This window comes from Chlorocebus sabaeus, chromosome 15 (assembly GCF_047675955.1).
Source record: "Chlorocebus sabaeus isolate Y175 chromosome 15, mChlSab1.0.hap1, whole genome shotgun sequence".
NCBI classification, from domain to species: domain Eukaryota; kingdom Metazoa; phylum Chordata; class Mammalia; order Primates; family Cercopithecidae; genus Chlorocebus; species Chlorocebus sabaeus.
The window spans coordinates 61,687,774-61,705,037 of record NC_132918.1 but is presented as its reverse complement, the minus strand read 5'-3'; the positions used below and the strand labels follow the sequence as shown (position 1 = coordinate 61,705,037).

The 17,264-nt window shown below is 43.3% G+C and overlaps 1 protein-coding gene across 1 annotated transcript in view; it reads right to left on the bottom strand.

The window, feature by feature from the left end:
* Positions 1-4,198: 4,198 nt before the first annotated feature.
* The window catches only part of GALNT15 (polypeptide N-acetylgalactosaminyltransferase 15), a 53,754-nt gene continuing 40,688 nt past the window's right edge, over positions 4,199-17,264 (bottom strand). Inside the window, exons 9-12 of the mRNA XM_038002910.2 lie at positions 14,364-14,495; positions 13,883-13,987; positions 11,132-11,275; positions 4,199-6,584 (exon numbers count right to left, since the gene is read on the bottom strand). Coding sequence (XP_037858838.2) covers positions 6,438-6,584; positions 11,132-11,275; positions 13,883-13,987; positions 14,364-14,495 — 528 coding nt within the window. The 3' untranslated portion in view covers positions 4,199-6,437. The remainder of the gene's footprint in view (positions 6,585-11,131; positions 11,276-13,882; positions 13,988-14,363; positions 14,496-17,264) is intronic.

Below are 17,264 nucleotides of genomic sequence, written 5' to 3'. Positions count from 1 at the left end.
TGAAAATCCACTGTACAGGGTGATCTGCCTGCCAGAGCCCTAGCTGCCTCCTCAAGATGAAGGCCATATTCCCATCAGTATTGGCAGCACTCCCAGTATCCCTATTGTTCCAAATCCATATTAAATGGCATTTCTGTACCCCCGCACTATGGATTCCCTGAGGAGAAGAGCTGCCACTGAGAAGAGTTGAAAATCTGAGCTATTAATTTATTTGCTCAGTGTTCTAAAAATCCTTTGGAGAAACTGATGCTGTTCGCTCCATCAAGATTGGTCAGTTGAAACTGGTGGTGGAAGGGCATGGAGGCCCAGATAGAGGAAAAGTAAGAGTGAAATAAAAATTACCACAAGAACCTGGTGCTGGAAAAGCAGGTTTGCTCAAAGATGAGAAGTAGAGGGAAGTTGGGGCAAGATAAAGAAAGTGAGAAAAGGACAACATGCCCACAAATAGCAAGAACAACAAAAAAAGGTTAAAAAACTTCCCTGGTCAAAAAAGCAGAACTAGTGGACAAAATGGGAAAGAGGAAGAATGCTGAGGGAAAAGAGGAAAATGAATTAACAATGGTTGTTATTACATTGAACAAGATACATTATCCTGGCTGGGCATGGTGGCTCACACCTGTAATCCTAGCACTTTGGGAGCCTGAGTGGCTGGATCACCTGAGGTCAGGAGTTCGAGACCAGACTGGCCAACATGGTGAAACCCCATCTCCACTAAAAATACAAAAATTAGCCAGGTGTGGTGATGCACGCCTGTGATCCCAGCTACTAGGGAGGCTGAGGCAGGAGAATCGCTTGAACCTGGGAGGCGGAGGTTGCAGTGAGTCGAGATTGTGCCATTGCACTCCGGCCTGAGTGACACAGCCAGACTCCATATCAAAAAAAAAAAAAAAAAAAAAAGGCATTATCCTATAAAACATAGGATCAAATCATCCTACCATGTGGCTTCAAAAAGAGATCTGTTAGAAGCAAAGCATAGTCCAAGAACTCATCCAGTGAGGATTCTCTGAGCTCTAAGTAACAATTTAGAAAAACCCAGAAAACTACTGGAATTGTTGCTACTCAGACAGTAGTCTCTGGTCAGCAGCATCAGCATTACCTAGGAGCTTGCAGGAATGCAGAATCTCAGGCCCCACACAGACCTACCAAATCAGAATCTGCACGTTAACACAGTGCCTATGTGATTTGTGAGCACAGGAAAATTTGAGGAGCACTGAATTAAACAAAAACATTTCGGGTTGTCTCACACACTCCAGGGACAGGGATCTATCAAGGAACAAAGTGGAGCCAGCGGATCAAATACTATCAAGGTGCTCTGTCCCACCCTTGCCTCTGCTCCTATTTTATATTTGTTTGCACCCCCACAGCTGTCTCTAATTCACTCTCCAGGCTGGATTTATCTGCTTCATAGGGCCATATACAGAAAACAAGGCTGCTGAGCGCTCAACATTCTCACATTACCTCTCTTTAAAAAAAAAAAAAAAATTATCTATTTATTTATTTTGAGGCCAGGCTATGAGACTGGCTAATTTTTGTTCTGGTTTTGTTTTTTGTAAAGATAGGGTCTTACTATGTTGCTCAACCTGACTTCAAACTCCTGGGCTCGAGTGATCCTCCCGTCTTGGCCTCCCAAAGCGCTGGGATTAAAGGCATGAGCCACCACGCTCAGCCTCACATTATCTCTTAAATCACTGGTAGAGAGACTGATTTCTTAGTCTCAATAATAAAATTACTGAAGAATGTACTAATTGGCCCAACCTGAGTCAGATGTTCAGCTGGGAGGAGGGGTCATCTTATGGTGGGAACAAGGCAGATCCCACTATAGCCATATGGTTTGGGTTGGAGAATTTTGGAGAGTTTTGGAGAATTTTGGATAATCTAATTAGGTGCTCACCTTTCACTCCCTCTGAACAGCTTCCGCATTGGTGCATCTGGGAAAGTTATGACTTTAAAGATAGCAGCTCAGGTTTTCCTGGATCTTATTTAAATAAGACATTAAACAATGCCACCCTTGACCTCTGCCTAGGGGAGAGTGATCAGCAGTGCCTTCTTGAGGATCTCTGAATGAAGCAAATGATGTCCTACCCTCTGGTCATGCTTTGTTGAAAAGTTAAAGGCCTTTGATAAGCTTCAGCAGCCACAGAGTTGGCCTTGTTCTCATCCTGAGAGAGAGGGAGAGAGGGAGGAACAGAGAAAGGAAGGACTGTATCATTTCAGCATTTGTCATAGGTACTGGAATGTCCATTGACTATGAGCTAGCTGAACAGTTTGGGAATTGTTAGGGAACTTTAATTTTCAAACATGAATCTGGTCGCTTTGGACTGAGCTTGTAAACTATCACCCCAGGGGTAAAGTCATCATGGTGATTCTGATGATCCTTTTTTTAAGCCAAACCATCAGGCAAGCTGTTTCTGTGTGGTGGTAACTTAGTGTATTGGTGTTATGTAGAGCCTTCAGTGATGAAAAAATATAAACACCCCATACCCATGGAAAGAACTACTACTCCAGCAAAGATCCTCATAATATTAAAACAATGCTTAGGACACACTGCCATATCCAAAGGGCACATTTCATGTAAGAAGGAGCTGAAACTGGAAAGAAGATTTGAAATTGGAGGGACTATTTTATTATTATTATTATTATTATTTATTTTACTTTAAGTTCCGGAATACATGTGTAGAACGTGCAAGTTTGTTACATAGGAATATATGTGCCATGGTCGTTTGCTGCACCTATCAACCCATCAACCTGTTATCTAGGTTTTAAGCCCCGCATGCATTAGGTATTTGTCCTAATGCTCTCCCTTCCCTTGCCCCCTACCCCTCGACAGTCCCCGGTGTGATGTTCCCCTCCCTATGTCCATGTGTTCTCATTGTCCAATTCCCACTTATAAGTGAGAACATGTGATGTTTGGTTTTCTGTTCCTGTATTAGTTTGCTGAGAATGATGGTTTCCAGCTTCATCCATGTCCCTGCAAAGACATGAACTCATTCTTTTTTATGGCTGCATAGTATTCCATGGTGTGTATGTGCCACATTTTCTTTATCCAATGGAGGGACTATTAGTACAGGAATGGTAGAGGGGTCTAGAATCCTGGAAATAGCACCTCCTCGATTATTGTGCTTGACATATCATTTGAAATATGCCCAAATTGAGGTATTTGAATAATCGGGGCAGGACTTGTAGGTGCTTTGGGCTTTGCCCAAAAGTAATCACAGACGATTTGCACTTTTAAAAGAACTTCTAAAGAACAACAGAGTTTACATAATAAGTAGAGTTGTGCCCAGCAAGGCAACCCGTATCAATGTTTTGCACAATGTTTGCACAACTCTACATATTATGTACACTATCCTTGTTGGGTTTTTTTTAATGCTTTTTAAAAATGCAACTTGTTTGCATTTTGTTTGTCCAAATTTGGTGACTGGTCACAGATCACTTGGTGTCCAACTGACTTTTTCATAGCCTTTCAGTAGAAAAATAGAACCCCCTCACAATAAGCACGATAACCTGACCTCTAAAATGTCAAGTTCTGCTGCAGTGGTGCCGTCATTATTGTCACTGAGGACTTTTCAATCACCATGTCTATGTTATTTGGAATTCTGACTTTTCCAGTGGGATCTATGGCATTGAGACCAAAGAGGAAACAGGTCAGGCCCCCTCCAGGGAGGATATCTGCTCTTACTGTTGTAACATAGCATAAAGAGTGTGGGACTCTACACTGCTGGCTGGACACTTCTCTCTGTTCTCCCCAGTGGGATAGTTAATAATGATGATGAACTTGGTGGGGGTGGTAATAAAATTCAATCTTGAAAAACAAACAACAAAATCCAATCACAAAATTCAGGTAGACAAGTGAAACCAATCTCTTGGGAATCAGATCTCTCCACTGACAAGTTTCTCTACTTTTAAATTGACCATTATGGATAAAATGAATGCTGAGTTCATAGAGAAGAAGAGAATTTGAACACTTGGTTACACTAAAGGAGAAGGTCCTTTTAGAACTAAATGGAGACATGTGTTTTATTTAAATTAAGGGTCTGTAAGTACCAGCCAGGGACTGAGTTGACAGCCACTTCTGTAATAAAGTAATAAATCATGGAGCTGGTTAAGGAAGCAAGAAACACCACATTCTTACTTTGTTCAACCAATTAGGCAATAAGCCATCTGGGTCCTTTTGTTAATTACCACCAAATACAACGTACACAATTGAATTCAGCCTTTATTTAATTATATTAATTTATCCCAGCAACTTCAAAGACCCACAATGCCAATAATAAAGTTCATTTAAAAAACAGAGGTCTTTAAAAACTTTTTTTCTTCAATCACTAATACCCTTTACACAGTTGCCATCTGAGAATTTTTAGCTCCGTCTCAGTCTCAGGATTTAGGGAAATTTGTTTTAAATATAGATGAGTCTGAAGCAAGAAGACAGTGGCTAAAGTCTCTTCTCTAGACGGGATAATGAATCTACCTAGATTGGTCCAACAGAACTGTTTGTGATGATAAAATGTTCTATATCTGTGCTCGTCAATGCAGTAGACCCTAGCCACAGGTGGGTAGTGAGCATTTGAAATGTGGCCAGTCCAGTTGAGGAACTGAGTTTTAAATTTTCTTTGATTTTAATGGATTTACATTAAAATGGCCACATTTGGTTAGTGGCTACCATATTAGACAGCACAGGTCCAGAGTGTGTTCTGAGGAAGGAGAAATGCAGTGAATCCTTGACTAAGCAGGTAGACAATGAATACGCAGTTATGATAGGTATTGTTTGGAAACACTGCTCTTCCCGCCCAGTTTTTCTTATTTGAAGGATACTGTGTTCTGAGACAGCCCAAAGGAGATTAGCATCTTTAGGGGAAGATTTCTAAGCTGACCATGTGGAAAGGTAGGTAACTCCATCTGGGGAAAAATGAATATGAATGGTGTTTATTAAATAGCAGAACCCATCCCATTCGGCAACTCTTATGGCTGAACTAGGTAAGCCAAGTCATAGCAAGGAAAGTCATTTAGCTCTTACTAGTCTCAGCTGAGCTCCAGATGAGCCGTGTTCTTCCCACACTCGTGGACATTCAACCTGTGGACACATTTGGGGGTTCCAGACAGTTATACGGGCTCAGAGATGGCCCTGTCAGCTCTCATGGACATTAACACCCAAATGTTACCTGTCATAAGAATTTTGGCTCAGGCTCTGGCATTTTCCTCCCAGGGAGGTTTGCTTTTTTAGAAAGGTTGCTGTTTCTGCTCCAGTCAGTGCAAACCCTGTAACAGGGCATCAGGAGAGTTTCTCTTTTTCTTTTTTGAGATGGAGTCTCACTCTGTCACCCAGGTTGGAGTGTAGTGGCACGATCTCAGCTCACTGCAACCTCTGCCTCCTGGGTTCAATCCTCCTGCCTCAGCCTCCCAAGTAGCTGGGATTACAGGCATGCACCACCATGCCTGGCTAATTTTTGTATTTTTAGTAAAGACAAGGTGTTGCCATGTTGACCAGGTTGGTCTCGAACCCCTGACATCAGGTGATCCGCCCACCTCGGCCTCCCAAAGTGCTGGGATTACAGGCATGTGCCACCGCGCCCGGCAGGAGAGTTTCTCAACTGTGAACACCTTTGTTAACGGGAATGCTCAAATTGTGCTGATACTTCCAACACCAACGACTAAAGAGAAATTGATTGCAAGGGAATCTGGTTATGGTTATGGTTAACCAAGTTAGAGAAGAGTTAGGGCAGGGGGAATAGAAGTAGATTCTCAGTAGGAAGGAAATTCTCCATAATGGGGGAAATTCTCATTAACATGAAAATGTCTTTTCCCAGGTCTCTTGATGCCTTTTAGCTGCTGGGTTGAGCTGGCGAATTGGGACAAAGTGTTCTCGCATCTTCTCTCCAATCCTAAACCTCCTCTCTGCAGCTTCCTTTCCTTCCTTTGAGATATGGCTCAACAAATGAACACAACATTTGTGCTAATAAACCCAATTCAGAGTTTTTGGAATGTCAGGCCATTACATCTGCTTCACTCTTTAATTTCCATGGTTGGCCAAACAGACAGTCCAAGTTAAGGCCATTTGAAGACAAATAAATTGATCCATTGGATTTATGTATCCTGGAGGTGCTGCCAGATAATGTCCAGGCCAGAGAGAAAGCAATTGTTAAGTGCTCAGTGGAGAAAAACAAAGAATCTTCTGTACTATGTAATAATCATTTCCCAGTGATGAAGACAACAGTATAATGGATCAACTTTTTTTTTTTTTTTTTAAAAAGCAGCCAGCAGACAATGAAATAAGGTGTGAAAAGGGGAAACTTCCTATATTCTTTCACAGAGCCTTTTTCTCTCCTAACACCAGGAGCACAAACACAAAAGGATCAGCTTCATGAAATATATAAGCTCTTTAAGTTCACTTGGAGCTGAACTGTGATGGCCAAAATTCTCTTTCCCTCTGACACTGACATTCATCGTTCATCCACAGCATTGACCTGGTCAAATCGCCACTGCTGGCGGGCTTTTCCATCACACAGACGCAGGTACAAATCTTTATTGCTTTCTTGCACCACAGCTTCCATGCATTTCCCAGAAAGAACGTGAACAATCATCCCATTCTAAAAGGAGAAAAGAAAAACGAAAAGAAAACCAGTCCCCCACAATCAGTCAGCAAAAGAGAATATTTTTAAGATTTGCGCTAATCATTAAGAGAATAACAGATGGTGAGAACTGGCCTGGAAAGGAATTGTGGTATTTTGATTAACATAAAATATAAATTAGGTAGCCCTAAAATTTGGATGTCACTCAAAACCTTAGGGGTAACTAATCCAATTATCTTTATTGTGGTTGTGTAATTGCATCATTTCTTAGAAAGTTCTGGTTAGTATAATTCCCAGAGCATATTCAGTCTTTATGCTATATTTGTGACATTCGTTGTTATCACTGTAGTTGTAAATTTCTGCTTTCAAAACGATTTAATCCACTTTACCGTCTGTTAATCCTGCAGTTGGGCACTGTTGTTACCAGGCCGTAGTAGTAAGACCTCTAGGATATACTGAAGGCCTAAACCAGCCATGTTCAGAAAACCATGGCTACGCCCTGCTCAAAATCACCAGATTTAATACTGAATCCAACCTTTTCCTTTTCAAGAAAAAGTTAATTTCCTCATGAAAAGTTAAACAACCTTAACCAGCAATGCTGAAAATGCCTATTTATGTATTCATCCTTCATTTATTCATTTTTGAGATTGATACGGTTTGGTTCTGTGCCCCCACCCAAATCTTATGCTGAATTGTAATTTCCGGTGTTGGCAGAGGGGCCTGGTGGGAGGTGATTGAATCACAGGGGCAGACTTCCCCCTTGCTGTTCTGTTGATAGAGTTCTCACACGATCTGGCTGTTTGGAAGTGTGTAGCACCTCCTCCTTCGCTCTCTCTCCCCTGCTCCGCCATGTGAGGACAGGGCTTGCTTCCTCTTTGCCTTCTGCCATGATTGTAAGTTTCCTGAGGCCTCCTCAGCCACGCTTCCTGTACAGCCTTTAGAACTGTGAGTCAATTAAGCCTCTTTTCTTCATAAATTACCCAGTCTCAGGTATGTCTTTATAGCAGTGTGAGAACAGACTAGTATAGAGATCATAATACTACCCCTTTAAAGTACACAAGTTGGTGGATTTATAGTATATTCACAAAGTTGTGCAACCTTCATTCCTATCTAATTCCAGAAAATTTTCATCACTGTAAAAAGAAACCTACTACCCATCAGCAGTCACTCCCCACTCCTCCTTCCTCCCAGCAACTAATCATTAATCTACTTTCTATATTTATGGATTTTCCTATTCTGGACATTTCATATAAATGGTACTACATAAATGTGGCCTTTTGTAACTGGCTTCTTTCACTTTGTGTAATTTTTTTTTCCAAGATGGAGTCTTGCTCTGTTGCCCAGGTGGGAGTACAGAGCCGTGATCTCGGCTCATTGCAGCCTCCATCTCCCAGGTTCAAGCGATTCTCCTACCGCAGCCTCCTGTTTAGCTGGGATTACAGGCACGTGCCATCACGCCTGACTAATTTTTTGTATTTTTAGTAGACATGGGTTTTCACCATATTGGCCAGGCTGGTCTCAAACTCCTGACCTCAAGTGATCTGCCTACCTTGGCCTCCCAAAGTGTTTGGCACTGTGTGTAATATTTTTAAGGTACATCCATGCTGTACCACAAAACTTTTTCTTTCTTTTTTTATTTTTATTTTATTTATTTATTTACTTTGAGACAGAGTCTCTCTCTGTCTCACCCAGGCTGGAGTGCAGTGGCAGGATCTTGGCTCACTGCAACCTCTGCCTCCTGGGTTCAAGTGATTCTCCTGCCTCATCCTCCTGAGTAGCTGGGACTACAGGTGCGCACCACCACACCTGGCTAGTTTTTGTATTTTTAGTACAAATGGGGTTTCACCGTATTGGCCAGGCTGGTCTCGAACTCCTGACCTCGTGATCCGCCTGCCTCAACCTCCCAAAGTGCTGGGATTACAGGCGTGAGCCATTGCGCCTGGCCTCTTTTTTAAAAAAAATTGTGATAAAAACACATAGCAAAACTTTTACCATCTGAGGCATTTTTAAGTGTAAAGTTTAGTAGTTGATGTAGTTTGGATGTTGGTCCCCACCTAACTCTCATGTTGAATTGTAATTCCCAGTGCTGGAGGTGGGGCTTGGTGGGGGATATTTGGATCACGGGGACAGATCCCTCATGGCTTGCTGCTGTCTTCATAATAGTGAGTTCTTGAGGATCTGGTCATTTAAAAGTGTGTAGCATCCCCTCCCCCACTCTCTTTCTCTTGTTCCTGCTTTCACCAGGAACAATATGCCTGCTCCCACTTCATCTTCTGCCATGAGTAAAAGCTCTCTGAGGCCTCCCCAGAAGCAGATGCCACTATGCTTCCTATACAGCCTGCAGAACCATGAGCCAATTAAACTTCTTTTCTTATAAATTACCCAGTCTCTAGTATTTCTTTATAGCAATGCAAGAATGGCCTGATAGGCCTGGTGCGGTGGCTCCCACTTGTAATCCCAGCACTCTGGGAGGCCGAGGCGGGCAGATCACCCGATGTCAGGAGTTCGAGACCAGCCTGGCCAACATGGTGAAACCCTGTCTCTACTAAAAATACAAAATAAGCTGAGTGTAGTGGCAGGCACCTCTAATCGCAGCTTCTCAGGAGGCTGAGGCAGGAGAATCGCTTGAACCTGGGAGGCGGAGGTTGCAGTGAGCCGAGATCCTGCCATTGCACTCTAGCCTGGGCAACAAGAGCGAAACTCCATCTTAAAAACTAAAAAAAGAATGGCCTAATACAGTAGTGTTAAATATATTCACATTGTTGTGAAACAGATATCCAGAACTTTTTCATCTTGTAAAACTGGAACTCTATAACCATTAATAAACAAATTCCCTTTTTCTCCTCCTCTACCTGCCCCTGGTAACCACTGTTTTACTTTCTGTTTCTATTAATTTGACTACTTTAGATATCTCATATAAGTTGAATCGTAGTTTTTGTTCTTTTGTGACGGGTTTATTTCACCAGCATAATGTCCTCAAGATATGCCCATGTGGTAGCAGGTGATAGGATTTTCTTCCTTTTCAAGGCTGAATAATATGTGTATGCCACATTTTGTTATCTCTTCATCCATGATGGACACCTGGGTTGCTTTCACTTCTTGGCTATTGTAAGCAGTGCCAGCATGAATAGTACCTCATTCCTTTTGCTGGCTGAATGATAATGACTTTTAAAAGTATTATTTATTAATGTCTGAAATATGCTGGGTGTATCTTACTCCCTAATCTTTTACTTGTTATTTTTAAATGCTGTTTCTAAAGTGTATCTTATTCATAGGACTTGCCTAGAAAAAATCCTTTATGATCATTTAGAAAGGACCTTAACTTGCATTATAAAACTTCCTTGAGTCCAGGCACAGTGGCTCACACCTATAATCCCAGCACTTTGTGAGGCCCAGGCGGGCGGATCACCTGAGGTCAGGAGTTCGAGACCAACCTGGACAACATGGCAAAACCCTGTCTCTACTAAAAATATAAAAAGTAGCCAGGCGCAGTGGCTCACACCTGCAATCCTAGCTATTCAGGAGGCTGAGGCACAAGAATCGCTTGAACCTGGGAGGCAGAGGCTGCAGTGAGCCAGGATCGCACCACTGCACTCCAGCCTGGGTAACAGAGTGAGACTCTGTCTCAAAAAAAAAAAAGACTTCTTTGAGCATGTGTGGGCCCATTGAGTCCTGCCTTCAGTTGGTCACCAAAGCCCCAACTGCTTTGTTCTCAAGTGTTTATTGTGAATTTAGCTTAAGTTTTCTATCATACGATTTTCTTCTTTCACAGCCTGTTTTAAGAGTACCAATGCACAGGATTCTGCTTAGTCATTTTATCCTTTTTATTCCCCAGCAGCAGTTGAAGAAAAGAAATTTTTAAAAGATGTGTATTTATTTGTTTGTATGTTAATACCCCAACTCATTTCAGGAAGAATTGGAAGTGGAGAAAAAGCTGTGTATGGACACAGTGTTGATATTGTCATCTTCCCATCCCGATTCTGTATATGGGACCTGCCCACTCTCCCTAAGTACTGACATTCCTCCTATTTCTGGAAAGGATCTATAGTTTCTTTTCCCCAGGATAATAGGGGTCAAAATTTTACGAAAATGATGAAACACTTACAGTGGAATTTGCATTAAAAGGAAGAAAGTGGTATCTATATATCTATATATTTACATCTACATCTATATCTAAAGTTTCTTAGTGGGTGGAGGGACTTTGAATTGCTCCTAGAACCACACCACCAAGGTGGCTGAACGCTCCTTGTAACATGCCTCATTATCCTACTTGTGAACTCAGCCAATACACTTCAAAAAGAGGCGGATCCCTCTCTCTGCAATGACCAGCATCAGAGCTACACAGAGACCTGGCAAATCATTACACATGAAGATGCCAGTGGCCCAGCTTTGCTGCTGGGTTGCCTTTTCCCTCCGCTGAGGCCTTACTGCCCAGCCACTAAGTTCAAAAGCAGAGGCAAAGGTCCATAATACCTGACCTCTTGGAACAGCCCAGGATGCAGTGCCAACCAGCAATTCCTTCTGACCAGCAGCACTACCAGGCTCTTTCTGAACAGATCACTCACCTCCTGGAAGTCCCAGTGCTGCTGGTGGATGGCCAGGCCTTCCTCTGTGCAGTTCTGAAGAATCACCTGCTCCTGCCTGATAGTGAAGCACAGGTGCTGTGGCCTGCCAAAATGAATCTCCTTCCTGCTGGTGTGCTGCAGGTACTGTGACAGAAGCAATGGTTGTTAGTGCAGCTAAAAAGAGATCCTCTCCAAAGCTGTAGAGGAGGTAAGAAGAACCCACTATACAGCTGAGGTCTAGGGGCAATCTTCAGATTCTATAGGGGTCAGCAAGATCACATCTCATGGTCAAGTCCAAAAACATGCTGCTAGACTAGTCATAGCCTCTAAAGTCCCCATATTCCAGCTGCTCTCACATTCATATTTACACATTCTGGCATGTTTCTCTGTTACTTTATTTACTATATCATAGGTGAGGCCATAAAAAGTGCTGTGTATTTGGTTAGTATACTGTTGAAAGCACAGATGAGGAACCTCTCTGAAGCCCAGGTTGATGTCTTTCCGGAGAGCCCTGACCTGCTCCTGAAACTAATTTTCCTGCAGTTTGTTGTATCTGCTGGCTCTCACTCATGGTTATTGTCTCCTCCAGTGTTTTGTAGTATTGGATTGTGTACAACTTTGAGAGGGGCTTTAACTGTGAGGATCTTATGAACATTAATTGGAAGGCATGTCCTGGAAAGACTATTTTCTGTTCGTTTCTGTCAGATGCAGCCTGAACTTATTTTTACATTAATTTTATGGCTTACAGACAGGATCAGCTTCATGGGCATGTGACCTGTGCAGTCACATGGGGCCTCATGCTTAGATGGGTTTAATACTCTTGGTTTAATAAATTTGATTTAATGCTCTGCTGTCACTGTCTTAAAATTCTTAATAATTGTCAAATTAAAGACTACATTGTCATCTTGCACTGGGCCCTGCAATTAGATAGTTTGTCCTGCTTGATGATTCCCAAACTACACAATTAGTACACATGTGAACCTAAGCCCATATTAGATGAAAGCTTGTGGTTAAAAATTCTCAGGGGAGAGTAATTTGTTTCCTACTCAAAGCCCCTGTAGGGGCAAGCTTCTTGCCATTTTTCTGTGGCAGGGGGTGGATATTTCTAGTCAAACTTTTCAAGGACAGGTTACCCTTTGAAGGTCAAAGCTGGCTTGCTATGGGAGTTTCATTTCTGACTTCTCATCTCTCATGGGCTAAGGTGGGCTCTCGTCACTTTTCCCTTGCATGGAGCCAAGAGCTGTAGATTCCTGAGGCTGGCAGTAACCATTCCCTCACACTTGGTAGGGCAGCTTCGCCATGTCCAATTCCTCTACTTTCAGTTGCCTCTTGTTTTTTGACCCCTAGAGGTTTCCCTTTCTTTCTTGCAAACTCATTTATTCATGAAAAAGGGTGTTTCATATTTTTTTATCCAGCATATCTTATCTAGGTGTTTATAGGGAAGGGCTTTCATCTTATCTAGTTTACAATATTGCAGGATCCTAAAGTCCTTACTATTTAAAAAAAAAAAAAAAAACAAGAAAGCTAATATTCCTTTTGCATGAAGGAGGCTGTATTATTCTTTTGTTTCTTTATATTTTTTTTTATTCTTCTTTTTCAAACCCAAAATAATCTCTGTAGAGGCTGCATTATTCTTAACTGCAGGTGAGGAAACCAAGATTTAAAGAAGCCTGCCAGGATCACACAGCTAGAAAATGAGGGAGCTCAGATTCAAACCAAGCTATGCCTGACTGCAAAGCTAGAACAAATTTCACCCTACCCTGTGGCTTCCTCACTCAGCACTTGATGTTTATGTCTGTATCCCTTGTGCCAGGTGTGAATGCCTATCAGTATGTCCTAGGAGATTGGTAAAGGGCAGAGCCAAAGGAGGCCGGATGGATCCTGAGCATCTCCCTCCCACATGTTCTATAGGCCCACAGCCTGCCCCCAGGAACCCGGGGCCTACACTGCCAAGCCCAGCCTCAGCCAGCCTTCCGTGCAGGGCTGGGCCACAGACCCTCAGAGAGATGCTGTCTTTTGCCCCCAGGATCTTTGATTCTCATCCAGTGAATATCTCCAGGAAATTATACTTTGATGTTTGTTTTTATTAGGGGCCTTTGGGATGTGATAACTTAAAAGTCCCTATCACAGCCTGAAAAGAGAGAGACTTGGGGACAAGCTAGGCTTTCTAGGTTGTCATCCAGTTGTGAAAAGAAGTGGACCTACCAGCCCACAGCTAGTGTCGGCGGAGGATTTCTACCACTTTGGGCAGTTACTCCATGATGAAAATTTTGAAGAGAAGTATTACTCCTAAGATATAAGGAGACCTTCCTAATGACCAAATGGTGCTGGAGGCTGGAATGACCCTGTTGCCTCTAGATCCTTATCTTGATATGATTACCTTCTTCAGTCCTCGGACAATTGAACCCTGCCTGAACCTTGAAGGCTTCTGAGTTTGCAATCCCTGGGCTAGTGACCCTAAGCCTCAGTTTTCTCATCTGTCAAATGAAAAGTTTGGCCAGCCAGCCTCTCCATTTCCCTTTAACTAAGATGCTTTTATTTTCTGACAATGGCCTATGTCTGTGCTTACAGATGGAGGTGAGGTGAGGAGAGCTGTGATGGGTCATTACAGTGAGGGACCATGGCAGTCCAGGGACATGGGACCACAGAAAGAAGATATCTCAAAGGAAAGTAGGGGGCATCCCAGAAAAATGTCACCCACTTTCAAGTCTTCTTGGGCTATGATTCATCCTGAGAAGTCTGACTACTCACCTGTTGCTGCCGGCTGTCACTGCAAGGAGCCAACACCATGGGACAGTCCAGGAGGTTCCCTTCTGCTTGGCAGTCTGCACAGAGCCCAAGTCCAGTGTTGTGGAGCTGAAAGTGGACACGTGGGATTCACTCCACACAGGAGTGAATTCCAAATTCCACCCTCCGTCAGGCACCATTCCTTTACTGTATTCTCTGGAGTGCAACCCAAGGTACATTGTTCAGGCCACAACAATGGGTGTGGTCAAGCTGAAGCCACTGACCCGAAGGGACAGGCCTCTTGAAGGAGGTGCCTTAGGGTGGGTAATGGAGCAAAACCCAGCCACCTTCTTCAGACTGGCATGGAGGCACAGGATGGACCCAAGGCCTCTGAGGCCCTGCGAAACTGTGAATGGTTGACGAGGGACATGAAACAGCTGAACATCTAGTTGTTGTCTTGGGAAGCTTCCCTCTCCCTCCCCATCTTCCCTGGGTCACGCCTTGCCTTTCCAGAGAACCTGGGCCTGGGTTCAGATGGGTACAGCTCAGGGTAGACATTAGCCAGAAACCAGTGGAATGTCCGACAACTCAGTCTCCTTTGCAGCTGCAAGCGTTCCATACAGTCTGGCTTCTCAACCTGGGGAGGAGAAAGCACAAGCAGGATGATGAAAGCTTGTCTTGCCCAGAATTCACATGGTTGGGGATGGAGTGGCTGGGAATAAGCTGAAGGATCAGGATAGAAGGAAGGGGCCAAGACCACAGTTCTTCAGGGCTGCAGTGGGGAGGGTCATGTGTTGGGAGAAGGAGGTCTGGAAGGGACAGAATAGCACAGATCTTCCCTACAGAGAGCTGTGGAACCAGCAAGACTGTAAGTGATATCAGCCCCTTCCCACACTCCCTCAAATCTCCAGTCTATAAAGACTATGATAAGCCAGGAGTGGTGGCTCACTCCTCCATCATTTTGAGAGGCCGAGGCTGGTGGATCACTTGAGGTCAGGAGTTCAAGACCAGCCTGGCCAACATGGTGAAACCCTATCTCTACTAAAAATACAAAAAATTAGCCAGGTGTGGACCTACCAGCCCACAGCCAGCGTCAGTGGAGGATTTCTACCACTTTGGGCAGTTACTCCATGATGAAAATTTTGAAGAGAAGTATTACTCCTAAGATATAAGGAGACCAGCTACTCGAGAGGCTAAGACAGGAGAAATCACTTGAATCCAGGAGGCAGAGGCTACAGTGAGCCAAGATCGTGCCACTGCACTCCAGCCTGGGCGACAGAGCAAGACTCCTTCTCAAAAAAAAAAAAAAGAGAGAGAGAGAGAGAGAGAGACACTATGATATCGGTGCTTCAATGATTTTTCTGCAGAAATTGGCAAAATTGTGGGACTTTGCACCTAGGTTGGTGTAAGGAGAAACCATAATGGGCCTCATGGAGTCAGGAACTGACCCATAGACAACTGAGATGAAGTTAGCTGCGAAATCATGGGCTAGGGGTTGGTGCAAGGCAAGTATATCTTTCTTCACCTCTGGGTACCATTAATGAATCACTCCATTGGGCTACACTATCCCCTCTGTTTGAGATTCTCCTTTATGATACAATTGTCCTAGGATGGAGATCAAAGCAAATCCTTAACACTAGTACAAATTAATGTTTTTGGCTATATTAATGATACAAAGAGCTGTACCCAAAAGTTTAGTACCAAATCATGGATACTTTTAGGGAAGAGAGAGGTGACAAGGATGGGTTGGAATGACCACAGACAAAAAAAGAGAGAACCCTTTCCTGGCATGGGGAGAGGAAGCAAGCTGGCCATGTCAGAGTTCCCATTTGATGGCCTCTAATCTGACAGTAAGACATGGTCCACCAGGCTGTGTGAAGTGCGCTTGGTTTGGTTCTGTTTTCTCTCTTTTTTAGACCTCAGCTGGGAATGTGGTAAGTCTGTTGTACTGAAATTCTCTCTAGACACTTCTCAAAGTGTAATTCCCTGAGCATCTGCCTGAGGAATGCCCACGGAGCTTGTTAAAAATGTAGATTCCTGGGCCCTGCCCCAGAGACGATACAGTTGTTTGGGGTGGAGGCCCTGGAATCTGCATTTTAACCATTTCTTCTGGTGAGTCTTTTTCACACAAAGTTTGAGAAAAACTTCTCTAAGTCAGGAATTTCTTGTTTACTCAGTGTATTTACCCACCATGAAACCAAGGGGATCCATTAATTTTTCCTCTAAGTAAATTAGTATAAGTTTCTTGATGGCTTCTTGGCATTCTTTGTGTTTATTTGAAACCTCCCTACATCGTTCCCAGAGTTGGACTTTGCTACCAAAACAGAAACATTTCTTCATGTGAGTTCTATCACCTTTACTTTTCTTGATAAAGAGATAAACTGATAAATCTACCCAATCTTTGACCTTGAATGAGTGGCAGGCTGACAATGAACTTTCCCTTCTGTAGAATTATGTCTAACAGAAGAGAAAACAAGGACACGTCCACGCCCCGAGCAGCAAAAGTCTGGCCTTGTCTTTCAGGTGCCCAGGATTTCTGTATCTCAAAATCCTTGTGGGGATTTTGGGGTGGATGGAGAAATAGAAATCTTTAGGGCAAACTTAACTTTTGGTTATTTAAATTTAAAGTAAATGCATGCTATCAAATACCTTCAGGGAGGCAGGAATGTCACTGAAACTTTGAAATCAAAGTAAGTGATAGGATATTTCCAAAGCATGAATTCATGGAAATGTTCAAAAGAGAGAGAAATAAAAGGAGCCCTCTGCGAAAGGTCTTCTCACTGACCAGTAAGGATGCCATTCTCCTTGCAGAAGTCATCAAATGAACAAAACGGACATCTGTGAATCAGAGAATGGACACCCAAATGGATATAAGAAGAAAAAGGTACCTCACCTGTAGACTTTATGAAAGTAAGCCTAGCATTTATTCTCCAAAGCACTCTTTCACATTTCATTTTATAGTATACTCACAACAGTTAGTGAGTTCTTACACGTTAAATGACTTTCCCAGGGTCAATAGCTTCTAACAGGTCAGAGTGGTGTATCAGGTAGCTAGTCAGACATAAGCAGGGCAGGGGAGGATTTTCCCCAAGCCCCCAACCTCCAGGGATGTCAGGCTGCCACCAGGTGTTGGTCAGGCAGCTGTTAACTGTCTTTCTAAACCAATAATTAGTTGCAGCTGGCACCAGAGAACGGCAGTCTCTCCACAGAGAAACCTGAACTTGGTGATCAGCTTCCCGATACGATCTCAGGAGTTGGGCAAGTGGGCTCAGGCATGTGCACTAAGAGGTAAAATGGTGGCGTTTTACTGGTATATGACCTTCCTCCGGGAATGTGCAAGTGGTAACGCCCCAAGGGCGCATGCGAACAATTTCAGTAAACACGCTGCGCATGCTCCCCTCCCAAG